This window comes from Bos indicus, chromosome 6, assembly GCF_029378745.1.
Source record: "Bos indicus isolate NIAB-ARS_2022 breed Sahiwal x Tharparkar chromosome 6, NIAB-ARS_B.indTharparkar_mat_pri_1.0, whole genome shotgun sequence".
Lineage (NCBI taxonomy): Eukaryota > Metazoa > Chordata > Mammalia > Artiodactyla > Bovidae > Bos > Bos indicus.
The window spans coordinates 16,664,901-16,684,862 of NC_091765.1; the positions used below are offsets into that span (position 1 = coordinate 16,664,901).

Here is a 19,962-nt window from a genome sequence, read left to right on the forward strand (position 1 = left end):
GGCAGACACCATCTTAATCAAGTCATCAAAGTTAATATCATCAATATGGGAACAAATCAGCGCCTCTTGACAGGAGGCACTGAGAACACAATGCTTCAGTGGTAATCTTGCCAAAAATGTGTGATTTCAATTTAATCAAAAGTCAGAAAAATAAAGGAAGGTTAAGGGACTGTTGTAGGTTGAAGAAGTCTAAATAAATGGCAACTAAATTCAACACCATGACCCTGGATTGGATCCTAGGCCATGGAAACGGCTATAAAAGATCTTATTAAGACAACTGTTAAGATCTGACTACAGACTGTATAACAGATATTAAGGTAACAGTGACTGGTTTCCTGATAACTATATTATGTTTGTGTTACATAAGACACTGTCCTTACAGTCAGTAAATACACATTGAAATATGTAGAGGTAAAGGTTCATGGTATCTCCACCTTACATTCAAATGACACAGGAAAAAATGTATATAGCGAGGATGAGGCAAAAATGGTTTATCTTGGTAAAGTATATATGGTAGTTTCTTCCACTCTTCTGTAAGACTGAAATTATGTAAAATAAAAAGCTACCAAAAATTCATAAAGATAAATGGGTATCTGGATTTTTAAGGGAAGAAAAAAATACCATCCTTCTGGAACCCTTAACTTTCACCCTGCCCCCACAAATCATGCATAAGGATTTGAATGTTTAAAAAATGCAAAGGAAACAGAAAGCTCTATTTAAACAGACTGTTTACAGAGCAAATCCTTCCACTCAGTTATAAAGATAACAGAGAATCGTGGTCATGTATAACTTGAAAGATCATCACTTATTGATTCAGTCTTAAAATATTAGAATTAACAGAGCAACTGAACTACTTAAAATTTAGCAGTTATACTTATCAAAGGTAGAAAAAGATATTAAACAGGCTGCAACACATCATCGCATGCACAATTCCTTCCACTAGCAAGATGTGAACTTCTGCTTCATGAAGTAGGAAAACAACTACAAATATGGGGTCTTCAAAATATATGACAAGACGGGCCACAAAAAAAAGACCTCAGAGAAACGCTCTCCAACTTTTATATCAGTTTTATAAAACCCACATGATTCATTTTGATTATCCCAAAGTAGCATGCAAAGCAGAAAATAAAACATTCCTAAAAGGGTGCTACAGCAATCATCAGCCAAAAGCATCAGTCAGGACTCATTCTTTAGCATGTGGCATGAGAGAAAATAAACTTCTGAAAGAAGCAAGCACTCTGTCATCATGAAAAATGCATTGTTACTTACAAAATGGTAAAGGTGTCCAAAAGAGGAAACACAAAACAAATAAGCAAAACACCTCCAGTGACCCCCACCTTCTATAACCCAAACCAATCTATTGAGCTAAATCTGCAGACACATTGTTTTAAGGACGAGTAAGACTATGGACATAAAAAGAAAACTTGAGTAGGAAAAAGTTCAAGAACTGGGGTAAAGCTAAAGCAGACCTGCTTCCTCATCCTCCTCCTCCTCTTCCTCATCATCGGAAGTTGATGACAAGGGAGTTGGTGCGGAGCTAGCTTGATTATTAACATATTCACCATACTGCATGCCTGTAAAGTGGAAAGCACAAACACAAGAGTCAAACCAACAGGAAAGATGAGAAATAAAATTTTGACATTGCATCAAAAGTGAGAAAGAACTCTGACATTCCAAAGAACACCCCAGCATGCATATTAATATTAGCTAATTTATAATCAAAACTGAAACTGTTAGAAATCTCTGCGAAGCAGTTTAGTAAAAGCAGCTTTAATATGAACTAGTTTAAGTGTAAAAAAAAAAAAAAACCACCATGTCTGACATCAATAATATTTAGGAAACTCCACCGATATTCTCTGAACATTTTACTGAGCTCTACACATGTTTACCTCCTTTGACCTTGGGGCCCTTGTAGTATACTTCCTTTGGGACCATGTATTCTTGGTGAGCAGTGATCATTTCTACTGAAATGAATTTATACAGCATACAACACACATACAAATCCTCAGTACCTTCCTTCTGCTAATGCCACCCTGATGGTAACTCAGTTCTCATAACGGAAAAAGAATGACAGTTAAAGAAAAGAACTGTATCTAGCATAGTTCTCTGCTCAGAGGAGATGCTCAAAAGAAAAAAAAAGAGGGGGGGTGCTTATTAACTGTGGTCCTACAAGTGAGACAATTAAAGTGAATTTTCAGAGACAGCAAATCATCTCAGTTATCAGCCTACTGCCTATATGTGAGACTGAATTAAGTGAAGGAGACTGGTCTGCAGTGGGAGATACAGCAAGAGAAGGCAGCCTATGGAAAAGGCACAGCTGGTAACTGTACAATACCTCCCTTTCAAACAAAACAGCTGGCTGCGTATGTTCATTATTGAATTATTCTAGCAAAATCAGGACAAAAACTAAGATCCACAAAATTTTTAAGAGGGAAAATTTTAAAAACACATATATATATATATATATATATATACACTTAAAAATACATACTCTTCATAAATAAGAATAAACATCCTTACAAAGAAAAATCTTGGAGCTCAATTTCAAAAAGAAAAAAAATAACCCAGAAACATAACGTGGATTTTCAAGAACATGTCACAATATTCGAAGTACAATGAAGCCCTGCCTCACTAAAAAATCACGTGGTAGTCCTCTCATGCTCGTTTTTTTTTTTTTTTTCCCAGGTGGCCTTCCTAATTAGCATGGAGAAACATAACTCATGTGTATAGTAAGAAAGTTAAACTGTATATGAGTAAAGCTTTGATCCTCATGACTAAAGACGTCACTGACAAATCTGCTAGCTTTGCTGAAATATGTTTTAAATACAGATAAAATGGCAGTTATAACAAATTCACCTGAAAAAGTAAAAATCAGTGCAAAGTAAGTTCAGGCAACACAAAAAATAAACTTGATACCTTGAAAGACCAAATTCAGAGTGGCAAGTTCCTCTAATAAAAGCCTAGTTAAAATGAAAATTTGACTAATATTAGACTTTAGGTTAAATAGACTAAGAAGTTTATATTTAGACATGCTAACAGTAAAAATATTTTATAGAAAAATTCAATTTAAGGACTTTTTTAAACATGAAATACTTTCTCAAAACCCCAATTAGCACTGCACTTTAAAAAGTACAAGTATGTGTATGTATATAATAAGAAACAAGAGAGAGAAGAAAACAAGAAATTTCTATCTACTGTACTAAGGTAAGGCCAAAAAACAGGAAGAAAATCCATTTTTTTCATGACTGTGTAGACTGCTGATTTTGTATCTAATCAGAGGAGTCAAAGCATAGGGCAAAACTATATGTGTTATAAGATAAATATTTTCCTCTTTTTCCAGATTTACTGAATAAAAACAGGTTTCACGTATTACTGGGAAAATATCCAATGCTGAATTGGAAGCAAAAAAAAAAAAATTTTATAGAGCAACTACTTAATGCACGGAACAAACCTAAAAATAAGATGGAACAGTAATATTATTTATTATAATATCATTTTAGATCAGTCAATGGTTGTCAACATACTATATTAACTGAATGTCACACAACATATTTAATTTTACTGTCCTAAAAAGAGGCAATCTCTTTTGAGAAGTGCTAGAGATGAATGTATCAATATTTAAGCTCTTTCCCAATTATGACTCAATCTACTCTGAATTTAACCTTTCTTTGCTCGTTTAACTAAACTTTGTAAAAAGTTTAGGAATACTAATGGTACAAGAATATAACATTCTATTTAATCCACAGAAGAATGGTAAGAAAAACAATCAGTCCAGAAAACTGGAAACGGAAAACAACCAGAAGAGCAATCACTCCATACTGAATGCCCTGCTCTAGACTGCACACAGTACACTGTAGAAGTGCACATGGCCCTCCCGCCTCAACCACCACCACCACCACCACCACCACACAAGGAAGCAAAGCCGCATTCCTATTTCACTGTCAGAGCTTTCAAGATATAAATCTAGAAAACCAAGAGGGAGAACACTATTTCACAGACTGAATGACATGATAAAGAACCTGTTACTAACAGGTCCCCAATATCTTTAAAAAAGACATTCTCTTTAAACTACCTGTCATTAAAGTATTCTCTTCAGAGAGTTGGAGTTGCTTAATAAAGGGCATCTCTACTGTTCCCTAGATACAGTTACACTGGGAATAAATAAAACCAGTCTAAAGAGAAAATAAATCCCTTGGGGAGGCTAGCTTTTTTAAATTCAAGAGCTCAGACTTTTGAGCGACTGTTACCTTTCCTAACCTAGTCTTCTAAGCACATACACTAGAGAACTTTGCAAGGGTTCTCACGAAAGAATGGTTTTTACGGGAATCACTTTCCACAGTACTTACTTTCCTGTACTTTATCCATCTAAGAAAGCACCTGTGTTAAGAACAGACTTTTTCTCAACTTATAAAGGAAACACATTCCCTTATCCTAAATCTTAATATAAGAAAGTTTCCTCCTTCTTTAAATGATTAATCAAGGCACCTTAAATCTAGAGACTTTCTTTTACCTTCCCATACATGCTTCAGTTAAAAATTAAACATATTAGCAACAGGGTTGGCTTTATTAATTCAGAAATATTGAAAAGTAGGGTAGTGGGAATAATGATTTATTTAATGATTCTGCACGTATGCAGGACCCAATCACTACTATCAAAGAAGCCACTGCTTTTCAGAGTTCGATGAGAACAAAGTAAAAACAGTAAGAAATATTAAACAGACAAGCAGCAGGACATTATGGATAAAATGGGGTCTCTGAGTTCAATTCCAGGAAATACCACTTACTAGCTGTGTGTCTTTGGGCAAATTACTAACCTCTCTGTTCCTCATTTATATTGTCTGTAAGACAGGGCAATGACTATCTCAAATGGTTGCTGGGAGGATTAAATGAATTAATATATTTTAAACCTTAGAATGGAACCTGAAATACAGTAAATACTACACAAGTATTCGCTACAATCACTATTGAACTTCAAAACATGTTTTTGTGTATATTTAAATGAAAACAATTATTTTCAACTATTCTTAATACTTATCCCTAGGGCAAGTCATTAGAAAAAGAACCTTCCACCAATCTGAGCAATATTTTGAGTAATGCCAGTTCCATTAAAAACAAGTAGAATATTTTCTAGGACTACCAGTCTTTTTCAAGATACACTGGATTCCTCTCAAAGTCTATGAGATATTCAATAAAGTACTTTACAACACATTTTATCATAAAATATTTATAATAATTATAACCATTTCATATCTCCTTCTATTTTATACAATATTTACTTCCTTCTACCTTCTTTTAAAACCAACAACAAAAAATTTATTAGCGGGTAAACCTATTAACTGGGCTTTCCAGGTGGCTCAGTGGTAAAGAATCTGCCCACCAATGCAGGAGACATGGATTCTATCCCTGGGTCAGGAAGAACCCCTGGAGGAGGAAATGGCAACCCACTCCAGTATTCTTCCCTCAGAAATCTCAAGGACAGAGGAGACTGGCGAGCTACAGGTTCATGGTGTCACAAAACAGTCATACACACCTTAGCAACTAAACAACAATAAATCTATTAGTACTTAGTAGTACATATATGTATATATATTTTATAAAACACATATACATACTACATATATATTTGTACATGTACAAATTTTTACTATGTCTGATGAAATTAATGGAATTATTTTTAACTTTTATGCATGATTCCTATATACTAAAAAAAATGTCAAATAACAGAGTTTGATAAACACTAGACATATATTTGGGGCTTCCCTGGTGGCTCAGAAGATAAAGAATCTGCCTGCAAATACCCTGGAGAAGGGAATGGCAACCTGCTCCAGTATTCTTGGCTGAAGAATTCCATGGACAGAGGAGCCTGGCAGGCTACAGCGTGGGGTCGCGAGCTGGATGTGACTGGAAGACTGACACTATGCATGTATTTTACCACAGGAATACAATGTTTTTTAAGACAAGCCTGGCTTCACAAATAGCCTAATATTAGGTACATATTACAATGCTTTGTTTCAAATTTGGCAATGAGAAACAGCATATTGATTCACTGTCTAGTTTTTATGCTGCTGCTGCTGCTGCTAAGTCGCTTCAGTCGCGTCCGACTCTGTGCGACCCCATAGACAGCAGCCCACCAGGCTCCGCCGTCCCTGGGATTCTCCAGGCAAGAACACTGGAGTGGGTTGCCATTTCCTTCTCCAATGCATGAAAGTGAAAAGTGAAAGTGAAGTCGCTCAGTCATCTCCAACTCTTGGCGACCCCATGGACTGCAGCCTACCAGGCTCCTCCGCCCATGGGATTCTTCAGGCAAGAACACTTGGAGTGGGGTGCCATTGCCTTCTGCAGGCTAGTTTTTATAACTTACTATAAAAAAGAATAACTTTGACATTTAAACTTGACAGCTTTTAGTAATTTTGGCTTATGAGACAGAAGATGAAATTTATTTCTCAGTGGAATTATGATACCTCCTGAAACTTTAGGAACACATTTCATTGGATTAAAAATTAAATCAGACTATTTGACAAAGAATAAAATGTGCCTCACTGGTTTGAAAATGAGGACTGCCTTTGCCAATTAGGTTATGCAGAGATACTACCTGTGAGATAAAAGTATGTGATATTATACTGCTGCTGAGTCGCTTCAGTATAATTAAATTTACAGTATTTTGAATAACTGCTAACTCAGTAAAACAAACATCTCTCTAAACCTCAACTTCTCTCTTCTATAGAAGAAATATATGGTATGTCTGCTTCACATGATGATCAAGTGAGACAATAAAACCTAAAGGTATTTTTAAACTGTAAACTGCTACATGAAATAATGTTACCAGCTATCTACAACTGGGAAAATAAGCTCAGAAGGTTAAAAAACCTAAAAGAACAATATTACTTTAATAAAACCCTTCCAATACCATTCCTATCTACCTTACATGAACAAAATTTTCTCAGTAATTATCTGTACAAAAATAAACAACTATAAATGACATTTTTCTAAAATTTATCTTATTTTAATAATGAACCATATGCAACCCAGGTACAGAAAGCTATGGTGGGGAGGAGGGAAAGCCATTAACTTCAATGAAAGATGTATTTCCAACGAAAAGGTACTTTCCATTTAAAAAACACCAAAATTCATAATGTTTATTATCTTCACCAACTAGAAACTCAAAATAACTGTATTGATAGAATAATCAAGAAGAAAAAGTGTTAACGCTGAGACACCTGTGGTTATAGACAATAACACAAATTTTAGAACTTCATATGCATATATATTCATATATGCATATATATATAGTAGCAGAGAAGCATGATGGGAGTGTTAAAAAGTTTCTAGCTTAAGTATATATTTTTACTACATTCAAGAGAGGAGATATGATATTAAGAAGAAAAAGGAAAAATGTAAACTTTCTAATTGTTAAAGAAGGGCTAATTTCACTATTTTTTTTAAAGGATGACAGACTTCATCCCAGTGGATACAACGAAAAACACAACATCTTTGTTTTAAAAGTCAATATATGCAGTACACTGAAAATTATATAACTGCAAGTATTTAAACTTCTGGTGAAAAATTTTAGATGTCGATCTAAAAATGTTCAAGTAGTTCTAGTTTCCTTCAAAAAAATTTTAGGAGGTACGCAAGCAAAAAAGTCTCTCCTCTAAAAACCAGTAAAAATTGCTGAGAGAATAACTAAGAAAGGCTATCTCTGAAATACTGGGAAAAAAGCACAACCTAAAGCTTGAGAACTATGTTTTATCTGGCTGGCTTTCTGAGGACTTCAAGCCTGGAGGCCAGGTATCTCAGACAGCTCTGAGGGGCTGTTCTGAAGGGGTAAGGGAGGAGCCAGGATATACAGAGGTTTTGGGGACAAAGACCAGGCAGGTGGAACATCAAAAGATCACCATTAATTAAAGAAAACCAGTTAATGGATGTAGCTCTTTTCTACGTACGGGAAGACGCACCGAAATCACTCCTTTGATATGCACCGCCTCTATGGAGGCCAACGTCCAGTTCTTTCCCTTTCCGAGCTCCCTCAGGCACACCGCTGCAGCGGTTTAGGGTTAGGTGGTTTAGGGTAAGGCAGCAGGTGGCCCCACTGCCTGTCCTGAATTCCCTCAGGGCTGACTGCTGGCGGGCAGCTACAGTGCCTCGGTGGCTGCCCCATTCTTTGTTATACAGCAGGCAACATTGTTCATTCACAAGAGAAAAAGACTAATCTCTTTCAAGTATCAATATTCAAGAAGTCGTATCAGACCCAGAGCATACCGTACACAGCTGTGGCTACACAACTGCCACAAGTATCAGGCCCACAAACCACTATGTGCACAGCACGCCTGGTGCCAGAGCTCACACAGACCTGGGTGTGTTCCAAACCTATCCAAAGGCAGAGACCTCTCAGTAGCCAACCTTCTACTTCAGAAAACAGAACAATAAAAGCTGCAATTCAAATGTCTCCAGTATTATCTTTTCTGTTACTTATTCAAGGAGCGTTATCTTGAGTAAGATAAGAGCGTAACAGCTGACAAAAACAATAATTCAGCCTCATAGAGACAACACAAGATAGGAAGGTGAGTGTTAAAGATCTTTCATTCTACTATTCCCTAATTTATAATCTTGAGCAAGTTACCTAATTGCTGTGAATGTCACTTTTCTCATCTGTAAAACCAGGATGTCTACCTAGTAGAATTGATAAAGGGATTAAAATAAATTAGTGGGGGCAATGTAAAGGGCCCAAACAAGCAAGATATGTAATATCTGGAAGGTGGTCACCAATGGTTAGGAAACACACCACTCATTTAGTTAGGGCTCCTGCTACTGCTACTGCTCAGTCACTACAGTCGTGTCCGACTCTGTGCAACCCCATAGACGGAAGCCCACCAGGCTTCCCCGTCCCTGGGATTCTCCAGGCAAGAACACTGGAGTGGGTTGCCATTTCCTTAAGTTTCTTCTACTCATGATAAGTAAAACTCTCCCAATAGTCCCTCACTTTGAAGGTAAATGCTGTAATAACTAGATTCTATTCCTTATTGGGAAACAATGGACACACCCTTTGGTGCTGCAGTTGGCTTTTCTTAAAAAAAAAAGAGTAAGAAAATCTATAATGTACAATCCAATCAAATGATAGTTAAGCCTCTGCTGACCACAGGAACACTTAGCAGGTAAGAGCAGTGAGACAAGTCGAAGGATTTATGTTGCTTTTCCCAAGTTTCAAAACAAAAAAGGGTTCTTCAGACTCAAGGTGACGGGTTGTCATCACACAGTGATACAGTGCCTAAAACATTACTAATGATTATGATGGGAACACAAGGCACACATCCCCCAAAACAGTTCTCTCTCATCAAATGAGAAGTACAGTATATTAACCTGAAACATCAACAGATCTCCAATTTTAGCCAGACAGAAAATAATCAAGAATACTGCCAAAAGAAAAGCCAGTGTGGGGAGACAGGGTTAAAAGAAGACTATTAAACAAGCAAACAAATAAACCACATTGTTTGTCAACAAGGCAATAGTGTGGCTTACAATTTCATTTTCATCCTCTCATTCTCAAAACTGGGTCAAAAGTTACTTTCTATTAATTATAAAGACAAGCAAAGAAGTCATCAAAGAGGATATGTAAATTCACTAAAGAAGGAAATCTTGGGTGTTTTATCCTAGAAGAAACAACAATAATCTATAAAAAAAAAAAAAAAAGAAATGAAATGGTCCATAATAGAGGGATGATTAGTAAATTGTAATACACTGACACAATGAATTAGTCATCACGATTACAAAACTATACGACATATATGGAGAACTGCATAATTTAACACATGTAAAAGCAAAATACAAAATATTATGTAAACTGATTACAATTATATAAAATACATAACAGATTTAACAAAATTCTACAATATATAAAATCAAACAGAGGCTGGAATATATTAAAACATAATCATCTGAATAGAAACTATAAATTATTTTTTCATATTTTCTATAAATTATGGTTATTCCGTTTGATTTTTTAAAATGACCTATTTGAATTAGCATGTACATATACGTATGTATGTACTATACCTAGTATAACGTATTTCTCAAATACCTTTCTGCTGTAATAGCTCTGACGGCTGTGTAACGGAGGCCACAGGCTCCACTGGACGATTTGCTGCAGGAGGCATTCTAGTCGACGAGGCTCCTGACACAACAGTGGACACTACTGGGCTGGACTTGGGAGGCTGAACATTTTGCATTACAGAACAGGACAAGGAATCTGCAACTGAAGACAAGAAACTGTTTCACCCACGGCAATAAGCTTGAAATACATTAAAATATCAACAAAACACAGTTTATCTGAAGTTCTTGTAGAAACTTCAGCAGCATCACATTTATCTGGTATGTCTCTATCTAGGAAATAACAGGTCCAAAGAAATGATTTCCCAAAAAACGAAAAACTTAACTCACTAAATGTTTTAATAACGTTTAACGGCAATTTTCCTGAAACATGCCACAAGCTTCCAAACCTTCTTAAACAAAATGAACCCCAACGATCTTTACTAAAGATCACTATTATTAATACGGACTATCGCACTGTGCAGCAGTGTACCTCAGATGATAGAGGTGGTTTGCGTCAACAGTGATGTAATTTGTGAATCATACAGATGTTTCCAGTACTAGCTCTGATCCCATTTTGTACTGTAAACTGCCACGTCTCATTTGCTGTCTCTAGTCAGATGCCCTGTCTCACAGGTAGCTACGTAAGGTTCTGAGATTAACATTAGGTTGGACTTCTGGAGCAAAGCGCATGTGATTCATAGTCGGTCTCTGACAGCTCCAATTGCCCGACCTGCAAGATCATCTTCAGCCAACCAAGAGATAATGGACAAACCTAAAACGACAACCTAGGTGTTCACTGGCGGGTGAATGGACTTTAAAAATGTGGTGGATCTGGATATATACACATGGAGATATGTGTGTGCATATATACGTGTATGTGTATATACACACACATACAGTGCATGAATGGATACAGAACATGTGGAAATAAAGAAAATACACACACATACACTGGACTATCATTCAATCAGAAATTGCAGGAAATGCTGCCATGTGACAACGGGAATGGACCCTGAGGCCATTATGCTAATTGAGGTTAAGTCAGAAAAATAGTGTATGGTCTAATTTATATATGAAATCTAAAAAAGCCAAACTCACAGAAAGTTTTGGTTACCAGAAGCAGGGAGGTAAGGAAAATAGGGAGATACTGGTCAAAGGGTACAAACTCTCAGTTAGGAGTAGGTTCTGGAGCTAATGTACAATAATGGTGACTATACTTAAAAACACTGTTATAATATACTTGAAAGTTCTTAAGACAGTCTGTCTTAAATGTCCTCACCAAATACACAAAAAAGGCAATTAGGAGAGGTGACTAACCCTACTATGGTAGTCATTTTGCAATAAATTTGTATATCATTATGCGGCACATCTTAAACTTACACAACAGTATACACACACGTACAGACAGGTACGTATGTGTATTATATGCACGATGTGTGTATGTGTATATGCTGCTGCTAAGTCGCTTCAGTCGTGTCCGACTCTGTGCGACCCCATAGACGGCAGCCCACCAGGCTCCCCCATCCCTGGGATTCTCCAGGCAAGAACACTGGAGTGGGTTGCCATTTCCTTCTCCAGTATGTGTATATGTACATGAACAAACTCAGGTCTAAGACTGAAACAAATGTAACAATATATATAGTAACAGAACAAAATGTGATATATTTCCCAAGAGTGTACAAATGATACAAATATGAGGAATGGGGAAAGAAGGAGGACTGTGGTCTAAATGCACTGACTGCCACATTATTTTTAGTAAGGACAAACGTCACTGTGAGAGACACAGTCAGCAATATTTTTCAGTTCCTCTCATTAAGAAGTGGGAACCTATTTTCCCACTCCCTGAACTGAGGTTAAACTTTCGACTGGCTTTCACCAGCAGAATGTGGCAAACGTAATGGTGTACAAGCTCAAGACCTCAGGTTTTGAGAGGCACTGAAGCTTATACCTTTCTGCTCTTGAAATGCTGCCCTGACCCCGTCATGTAAGGAAGCGGATCTGGTCAATGTGGAGAAAAACCTAAGTACTCGTGTGAACAGTGGGCAGCAACGGCCAGACATGTGAGTGAAGCCTAGGATCTTTCAGCCCAGCCAACTGTCAAGCTAAATGAAGTCACAGAAGTCTAGGAAAACAAGCAGAGGAACTGCCCAACCAACCTACAGAACTGTGAAAAATAATAAATAATTCTGGTTTTCAACTAGCATTAGATAACCGATAAAATCATTCAAAATGTCAAAGTAACAAGAGTGATGAGTATATTTAACAGTACAAGGCAAAAATTAAGAAAGATATAATCACTTAAAATCGAGTGATAGAGAAAAGGGGTATAGAAAACAGTAAATATACTAATTTTACCTTTGCTCATATGAGAAACTAAAAGACACTGTATAAAAATACAGAAAATATTTCTGCCTCTGGTAATGGTGATGTAGGTAATTATGACTAAACCTTCTAAGGAAGATAACTTTAAAAACTATATTTAAAAAGATTTTCTTAAAATCACCAAAAATCTAACATGACATAAACTAATCTCCGGGGAAAAATCTGTAAGAAATTGAAAACTCAAGAGAAATAAGCCCAACACTCAGAGCTGCTTTCACCCTGTGGATATCTGTCGTAAACCAGATGTGCCGTTCTTGGTGGCCCTGCAGAGTGTGGAAAATAAGACGTCTCCCACAGCACACCCAAGATAGGGCGCCTGCTACGGCAGCCCGTACCTTCACGTTTAGGATAGTACCTGAAGGGTTATAACCTCAGGACCAGGATAAACCAGGAAGCCAAGCCTTACAAAAGCCAGCAGCTTTGATTCAGAACATCTACACAGTCCACTACACTAGGGCCTTAGACTGGGATGAACGTGATCACAAGCTGGCAGTTCTTGGAGGAAACTGGCAGAAGGAAATATAAATCCTCTCCGGAGAATGATTCCATCACCCTGGGCCTCTAGATGGTCCCACAAGTAATTTTTCAGGAACAAAATCCCAAGTACCAAGTCGAAGAGAAGTAGTTCAGGTGTGTACAGGGCCCTCTGTGTTCTCCAGGCTCCAGCTTGATACATGGTATCATCCTGCTTACAGTCCTTCAATATTCTGCCAGTGCTCGAGGGTGAAGACAAAACATCTTATCCTGAAAAACTTAATGTGGTCAACCAGGCCCTGAATGATCCCAGCCTCCTCCTGGTCCATGGTCCTCCTCTAGCTTCATAGTCTTTGAGTCCCTTGAACTTGCTGTGCTCTCTTCCATTAAAGGGAATTACACGTAAGCCCCTTTAGATGTAACAGACTTTTCGCTTTAATAAAATAATTGATACAAATAAGTCTATGCCTTACATATGTGTATATAGTTATAAAATCATAATAAAACGAATACCCATGAACTCAGCATCCAACTGTGAAAAGAAAGCGTTTCCAATATTGCTGACGCTCTTGGTGCACTCCTCACAGAAGGCATTCCCTTGCCTCCCTCCTGACTGTGTTCACTAACCCCTTGCTTTTGTTATTCAATAGTTTACCACACAGATAAGTATCTCTAAATATTATTTCTGCTTGCTTTTTAACTTTATCACAATAGCATATTACATATATTCTTCCATGAATCCTGCATTTCCAGGATTCATTTGTGTTAATGAGTGCAGCTCTATTCAGCAGTCCATTGGAAGGATATACATGATTTATCCATTCAACTACAAACGGACATCAGGGTTCTGATGTTTTCATTTTCACATGCAGTACTACAGGAACACTCACAGACCTGTCCCTGGTACACACGTGTGGTTTCTCTGGGGTGGAGCTTCTCAATGCCTGCGCCACAACTCCCAAGTGTGCAGCTACGCAGCAAGGAATGAGAACTCCCTTGGCCCCAGGGGCAGCCTGTGGGAAGTGAGCTCTTTGGCCAAGGGAACAGACTAGTCTTTTTAGCTCAGAATCCCCAAAATGTCATTTCCTACTAGAACTGCTGCTGCTGCTGCTAAGTCACGTCAGTCGTGTCTGACTCTGTGCGACCCCATAGATGGCAGCCCATCAGGCTCCCCCATCCCTGGGATTCTCCAGGCAAGAATACTGGAGTGGGTTGCCATTTCCTTCTCCAATGCATGAAAGTGAAAAGTGAAAGTGAAGTCGCTCAGTCGTGTCCAACTCTTAGCGACCCCACAGACTGCAGCCCACCAGGCTCCTCCATCCATGGGATTTTCCAGGCAAGAGTACTGGAGTAGGTTGCCATTTCCTTCTCCAATGCACGAAAGTGAAAAGTGAAAGTGAAGTCGCTCAGTCATGTCCGACTCTTAGCGATCCCATGGACTGCAGCCCACCAGGCTCCTGCATCCATGGGATTTTCCAGGCAAGAGTACTGGAGTGGGGTGCCATTGCCTTCTCCATCCTACTAGCACTACACATCTAAAACAGGAAGTGGTGTTTTGCTGCTGCTGCTGCTGCTAAGTCACTTCAGTCGTGTCCGACTCTGTGCGACCCCACAGACGGCAGCCCACCAGGCTCCCCCGCCCCTGGGATTCTCCAGGCAAGAACACTGGAGTGGGTTGCCGTTTCCTTCTCCAATGCATGAAAGTGAAAAGTGAAAGGGAAGTCGCTCAGTCGTGCTCTAGGGCCTCCTTATTCAAACTGTACTCTATAGGGTACCAACACCTTAGTCAGAAACTTGACAAAATCTTTAGGCAGGGCCACACTAGCCCTGGTGAATCAAGACCTGCATTTTAACAGGACCCTGGGTAACTCATACACACAAAGTGTGAGAAGAACACTTCTCTAGAGGACACAGAAGTAGGATAGCTGTGTTCTAGAGTATGGTCACCTTCAATTCCACTAATGCCGAATGTCCCTAAAATATTGAAGCAACAGATCCTCTGACAAACAGTGTCTAAGTTTTTTTTATTCCACATCCTTGCCATGACCTGGTGTGCTCAGTCTTTCAAGGTTTCCTCATCCTGACACTAGGTATAAGTAGTTTTCCCATTCTAAGCTGCTTTTCCCTGATTGTTAATGAGACCGAGTATGTTTTCGTTTGTGAAATGCCTGTTTGTGTTTTTTTCTTGGTTGTGTATTTTTCTTTTTCTTATTGATCTTATGTGTTATTTGTGTAATTTTGGATAAAATACTATAAATTTTTTTCTCCCAGTTAATGGCAAGTAAAGTTCTTAATTAGAAATTAGTAAAACTCATCATGCTTATTCTTTATGGCTAGATAACATTATATGTAGTGTCCTTCAGAAATTCTTCCCTACTTGAAGGTTCTTCCACATTTTCTCTGAAAAGTTTTGAAGTTTTGCCTTTTTGCATTTAGACACTTGTTTTATCTGTAATCTATCTTATACATGGAAAATTCATTCTTCAGATTGCAGCTCACATATCAAATATCAAGGAAAACTTTGCTAAGCTCCACGACTAACAGGCCAGATGTACCTAGAATACTCTTCACCAAGCACCATAAATCTCTGCCTCATGATACTTAAATGACAATAGCAATTTTACATTTATTTGCATTTATTTGGATAATGTTTGCCTTCCTAAGAAGATTACAACTTCATGAGGTATGGCATCAAGTCTTTTTATTTGCTATTTTATCTCCCAGCACTAAAATAAATGCCTGTCACATAGTTGGCTTTCAAATATCTGTCAAATAAATGAAGACAAGTTCCACAAATATTAAAGACCACCAAAAAAAAAAAAAAATGCCAGAAAAAAAAAAAAGAAAACTACCCCTTTCATAAAGAGAATGTGACAGATGAAATATGGTATATGTAGCGACAGAACACAATTCAAAAATAAACCGTTTATCTATTTATTTGTTGGCATTAAGGTAGTTCCCTTGTTAGTTCTTAGCAGCTTCTCAGTAAGTGTACATACAACTCTGTTGGAACTAGGAAGAGTAAATTCTCAACTAATAACACCACTACCCATTCAAGCTGTTCAAACTAGAAAATTTTAAGTCAACTTCTATTATTCCTTTTCCTTCATAAACCCTATCAACCACTTCTTGAAATCATCTCTTGCCACCTGTCTTCTGTCTAAACGAATCCCAACCTGTGTTAGCATCCTTCATCTAGATAGTTGTAGCTAACTCCTTCCTAGTTAGTCTTGTCTCCAAGTTCTTCCTCTTCCAGTTCACCTACTGCACTGCTCACGGGAAGACCTAAATCACAAACCTGACAGTCACCACTGCGCTTAAAAACTTCTGATGGCTGCTGATTACAGACAGAACCAAGCTTATGTTTTTCCTTCGCCTCATCCTTTCCTCTCATCTTCCCAATGCCACAGCCCAGCAGAAACTGGGAAACTGAGACACCAGAAAAGGAATAACCGATAAAACCAAGTTTTGAAGGAAGTGGTCATAAAGATGCACGTTTTACCTTCTGAGCTTAAGGGAGTAAGTATCGAAAATCTTCAGGCAGGAGGTACAAAGGTGAGAAAAGACAAGGTTCAAGAGTGCCTGTGAAAAACTGGAGGCGTGTGAGGGGCACAATCGTTATTATCCCACAACTCTGCAGGCTCAACACACGTCCCCGAAGAGGAAATAATCTCTTAACTGTACTGTTTGTACCTCCAATGCAGTTTTCTAACATTTCCAACTTGATTTCTTTATCCAGAGAGTCACCTCCTAGTATCTACTTTGCTCTTCCTCAGGCACATCATCACCTCAAGATGACAAACATATATTAACATATCAGGGATTACACCTTAGTATCATGTAAGTTGTAGATTTTTACACAAGGATTTTATCAAGGTCTATTATTATTTTTATGAGTAGATTTGTAAAAGTTTCTTTTTTTAAAACATAAAATTATACTTGGTAAAATAACATTAATCAGATACTACTATTTTACAATATTCCAACAAGATGTGATCCTTGTTGAGCTTGTATTATTCAACCAACTTCACCTCAAACTAGGAAAGAGCTTCTGAACCTTGAGAAATTTACCTATAGAGACAGTTAAAAAAATATTTAATGGCCTAATGATACCTTTTAAACACTAGCCAAAATTTCACCCTAAATTAACTTAACATAGCACTCAAAACATACATCACCATGTTTTTAACAAAAATAATCTGAAATTCTAGTGCTAAATTATATTAATGTGCTTTTCTAAAATAAAGAGGCAAATGAGATAATGTTAAAATGTCTCTTTTATTCCACATTTCTGAATATGAACTCAATTGCCTAAAAGTAACAGCTTGTATCAATCACTGTGTTTTTGATAATCACTTAACTCAGGTGGTGCAGATGGTAAAGCATCCGCCTACAATGCAGGAGACCAGGGTTCGATCCCTGGGTTGGGAAGATCCCTTGGAGAAGGAAATGGCAACCCACTCCAGTACTCTTGCCTGAAAAATCCCATGGACAGAGGAACATGGTAGGCTACAGTCCATGGGGTCGCAAAGAGTCGGACACGACTGAGTGACTTCATTTAACTCAGGTTATGCTTTTGGATCTCAACCCTTCATGAATTGCTGAAGTTTAACTATATTACCTGAAAATGAAGCTAATATAATCAAGTAATAAATGCAATCATTGTTATCAATTACTCAAAGATTAGTTTTCATACAAAACCATGCTTAATATATAAGATTCCTACTTTGACAATATAATTTAAGTGTCCAAAGCAATTAAACTGCTTGTCTTTCTAGAAAGTTACAATCAATATACCTATGGTTCCCAAACCTTGTACTTAGGTACCCAAGTTGCCCTTGCAACAAACTCGCAGTTCCAAGGGATGTTTTAAATTTTCCAAGAGAAATCAGTAACATCTGTCAGAAAACCTTAAGAACTATTACTATGATATAGTGTGGGGCACTGGAAAAAAGTACAGAAACATCAACTGAGGAAGTTTAGGAACTTCTGTAATACTGAATTTTAAAGTAAGTTTTAAAAGTAATCTCTTTCTTTTAACATGATGACAAGCAATAGGCCATATTAACCTGAGATATATCTAATTTGTCAACTTCTGAACTACAATTAAAGTCATTTACCAATCTAAGGGGGGGAAAACCCACTTCTTTACACATTAACTTCTAAAATTATATTTATTATGGCTTTCATAATATAGTATTACAATTAAAACAATGGAAATACACTCCCTTCTCTTTGCCTAATGGACTAATTACTAGTCATTCAAATAGAAGGTAATTTTGTAATTCTCCTTACTATTTATTCAATATTTTTTTCAATAGTAGGCCCTTGCCAATAGGTATTCTACTCATAAGCCAAGTGGCCCCACTTTTTTCAATCCTACATCTTAATATAAATTCATCCTATCTGGTCCTATTCCCATCTCAGAAATAAGATAGGAATTACCTGACTTTCTTCTTTTTTTTGGTCACAAAAGTCATAAAATCCTTAGGTCAGAGGGATCTTAGATAAGCTGATCTGTAAAAGGATTGCTGAAAGGAAAAAGAAAACAGGATTTCTATGGGACAGAAAGCCCTGGTTCCGAGATGGGCAGACTGAGAGTCAGAAGCAACTGAGCTTCTTCCAGTACTCAGGACTACAGGCTTTCCTAGTTTGTAAAGCAAAGGGACAGCACTAGAATTCGGATCTGTTACCAGACATCACTCAAGAGCCAGTCAGAAATTCAGATTCCCAAGACTACCCTGGAGATTATTCTATTCTAGCTCAGTCAGTTGGGTTTGAGGGATTCTATGCAAGGGATTCTGGTGCAGAGCCAGATTTGGGAATTGTGACGGATGCTTCAAGCTGACTTACCTAAGACCCAGTCAATGCTAACCCCTTTTTTCATGCCTGTCTCTACCATGGAGGCTCCAAAGCGAATTATTCATTTTCTGGCCTTCCCTTAAATTAGACATGGTCTTTTAAAACAGCAATGGCAAATGACACAGAAAATGAAGCCTGTCAGTGCCACGAACCCATTGTCTTTCCTCTCCCTTCTTTCTGCTTTTAATTTTGACAGGTACATAAGTTATCTTGTTTCTATAAACCAACATACTAAGGATGGCAGAGAAGACAAAGAGGACATCTGGATCAGCATCTGCCTAGACTTGTTGACTCCTTGTTATGTGAGGAAAAAAACACCTTTTCTGTTTAAACCACTATTAGTTGCTTGTAACCCAAGGTGTTTCTAAATAACAGCACTGAAAGAACAGGTGATCTCAAATGTACAGCTCAGATCTAAGATTCTAAAGGCCTAACTTTAAATAATCTAACTGTCTAGGGAAGGATACTTTTCTACAACATCCTTGACATGTGGCTATCTGGACTCTGATAAACCATCTAGAGACATTATTCAGAAAACTATCACAGATTTCCAGTACTCATTCTTTTCATACTGTTTCATTCAGTTCAAGAGCAGATTTTGTTAAGGTCCAAGTGACAAGATGAATTAAAGTGAGTGTATTTTATGCAAAACCCACACTAAATAAACTACATATATAGCTTGTGTACATAACTTTCTTAAACAAATAAATTTAATCATATCTTAGTCTAGGAAGGTGAGAAAGACTAATTACAAGAGTATTCTTCATGCATCTTTCTCCATCTTCACTGTCCTTCATTCTAACTTATCTATCTGGGGCTGAGAAAGCATCAGCTTTAAGGTATAGGAAACATATCTTCTGTGAAAGTTGCAAATAAGGGTTCACCTCACCAGTTTGGTATTTCAGGCCATAATTTTTTCTACAGAGAACTGGGGCTATGGCTGGAAGAATAACTGTCCCAAAGCCAAACTAATATAAAAAAGAAAGTAGCAGCTAACAAAACATATCCTCAAATGGACTTTTCCACTGTGCCCTATTCCTAACTCACATTAAAGACTACTATAGCAGAGGCAAGAAAACGTATCAGTAAACACCAACTGAGATCCTCCTCGGGGCAAGGAACCACGCTATACAAGGCAGACGGTCAGGTGGCTAGCTG

The 19,962-nt window shown here is 37.6% G+C and overlaps 1 protein-coding gene across 2 annotated transcripts in view; it reads right to left on the reverse strand.

Moving 5' to 3' along the window:
* Positions 1-19,962, reverse strand: part of SEC24B (SEC24 homolog B, COPII coat complex component) — an 80,559-nt gene that overhangs the window by 44,599 nt on the left and 15,998 nt on the right. Inside the window, exons 3-4 of one of the 2 annotated variants that reach the window (XM_070791074.1) lie at positions 10,076-10,249; positions 1,470-1,574 (exon numbers count right to left, since the gene is read on the reverse strand). In XM_070791074.1, coding sequence (XP_070647175.1) covers positions 1,470-1,574; positions 10,076-10,249 — 279 coding nt within the window. The remainder of the gene's footprint in view (positions 1-1,469; positions 1,575-10,075; positions 10,250-19,962) is intronic. The other variant, XM_070791075.1, reaches the window with a different exon arrangement.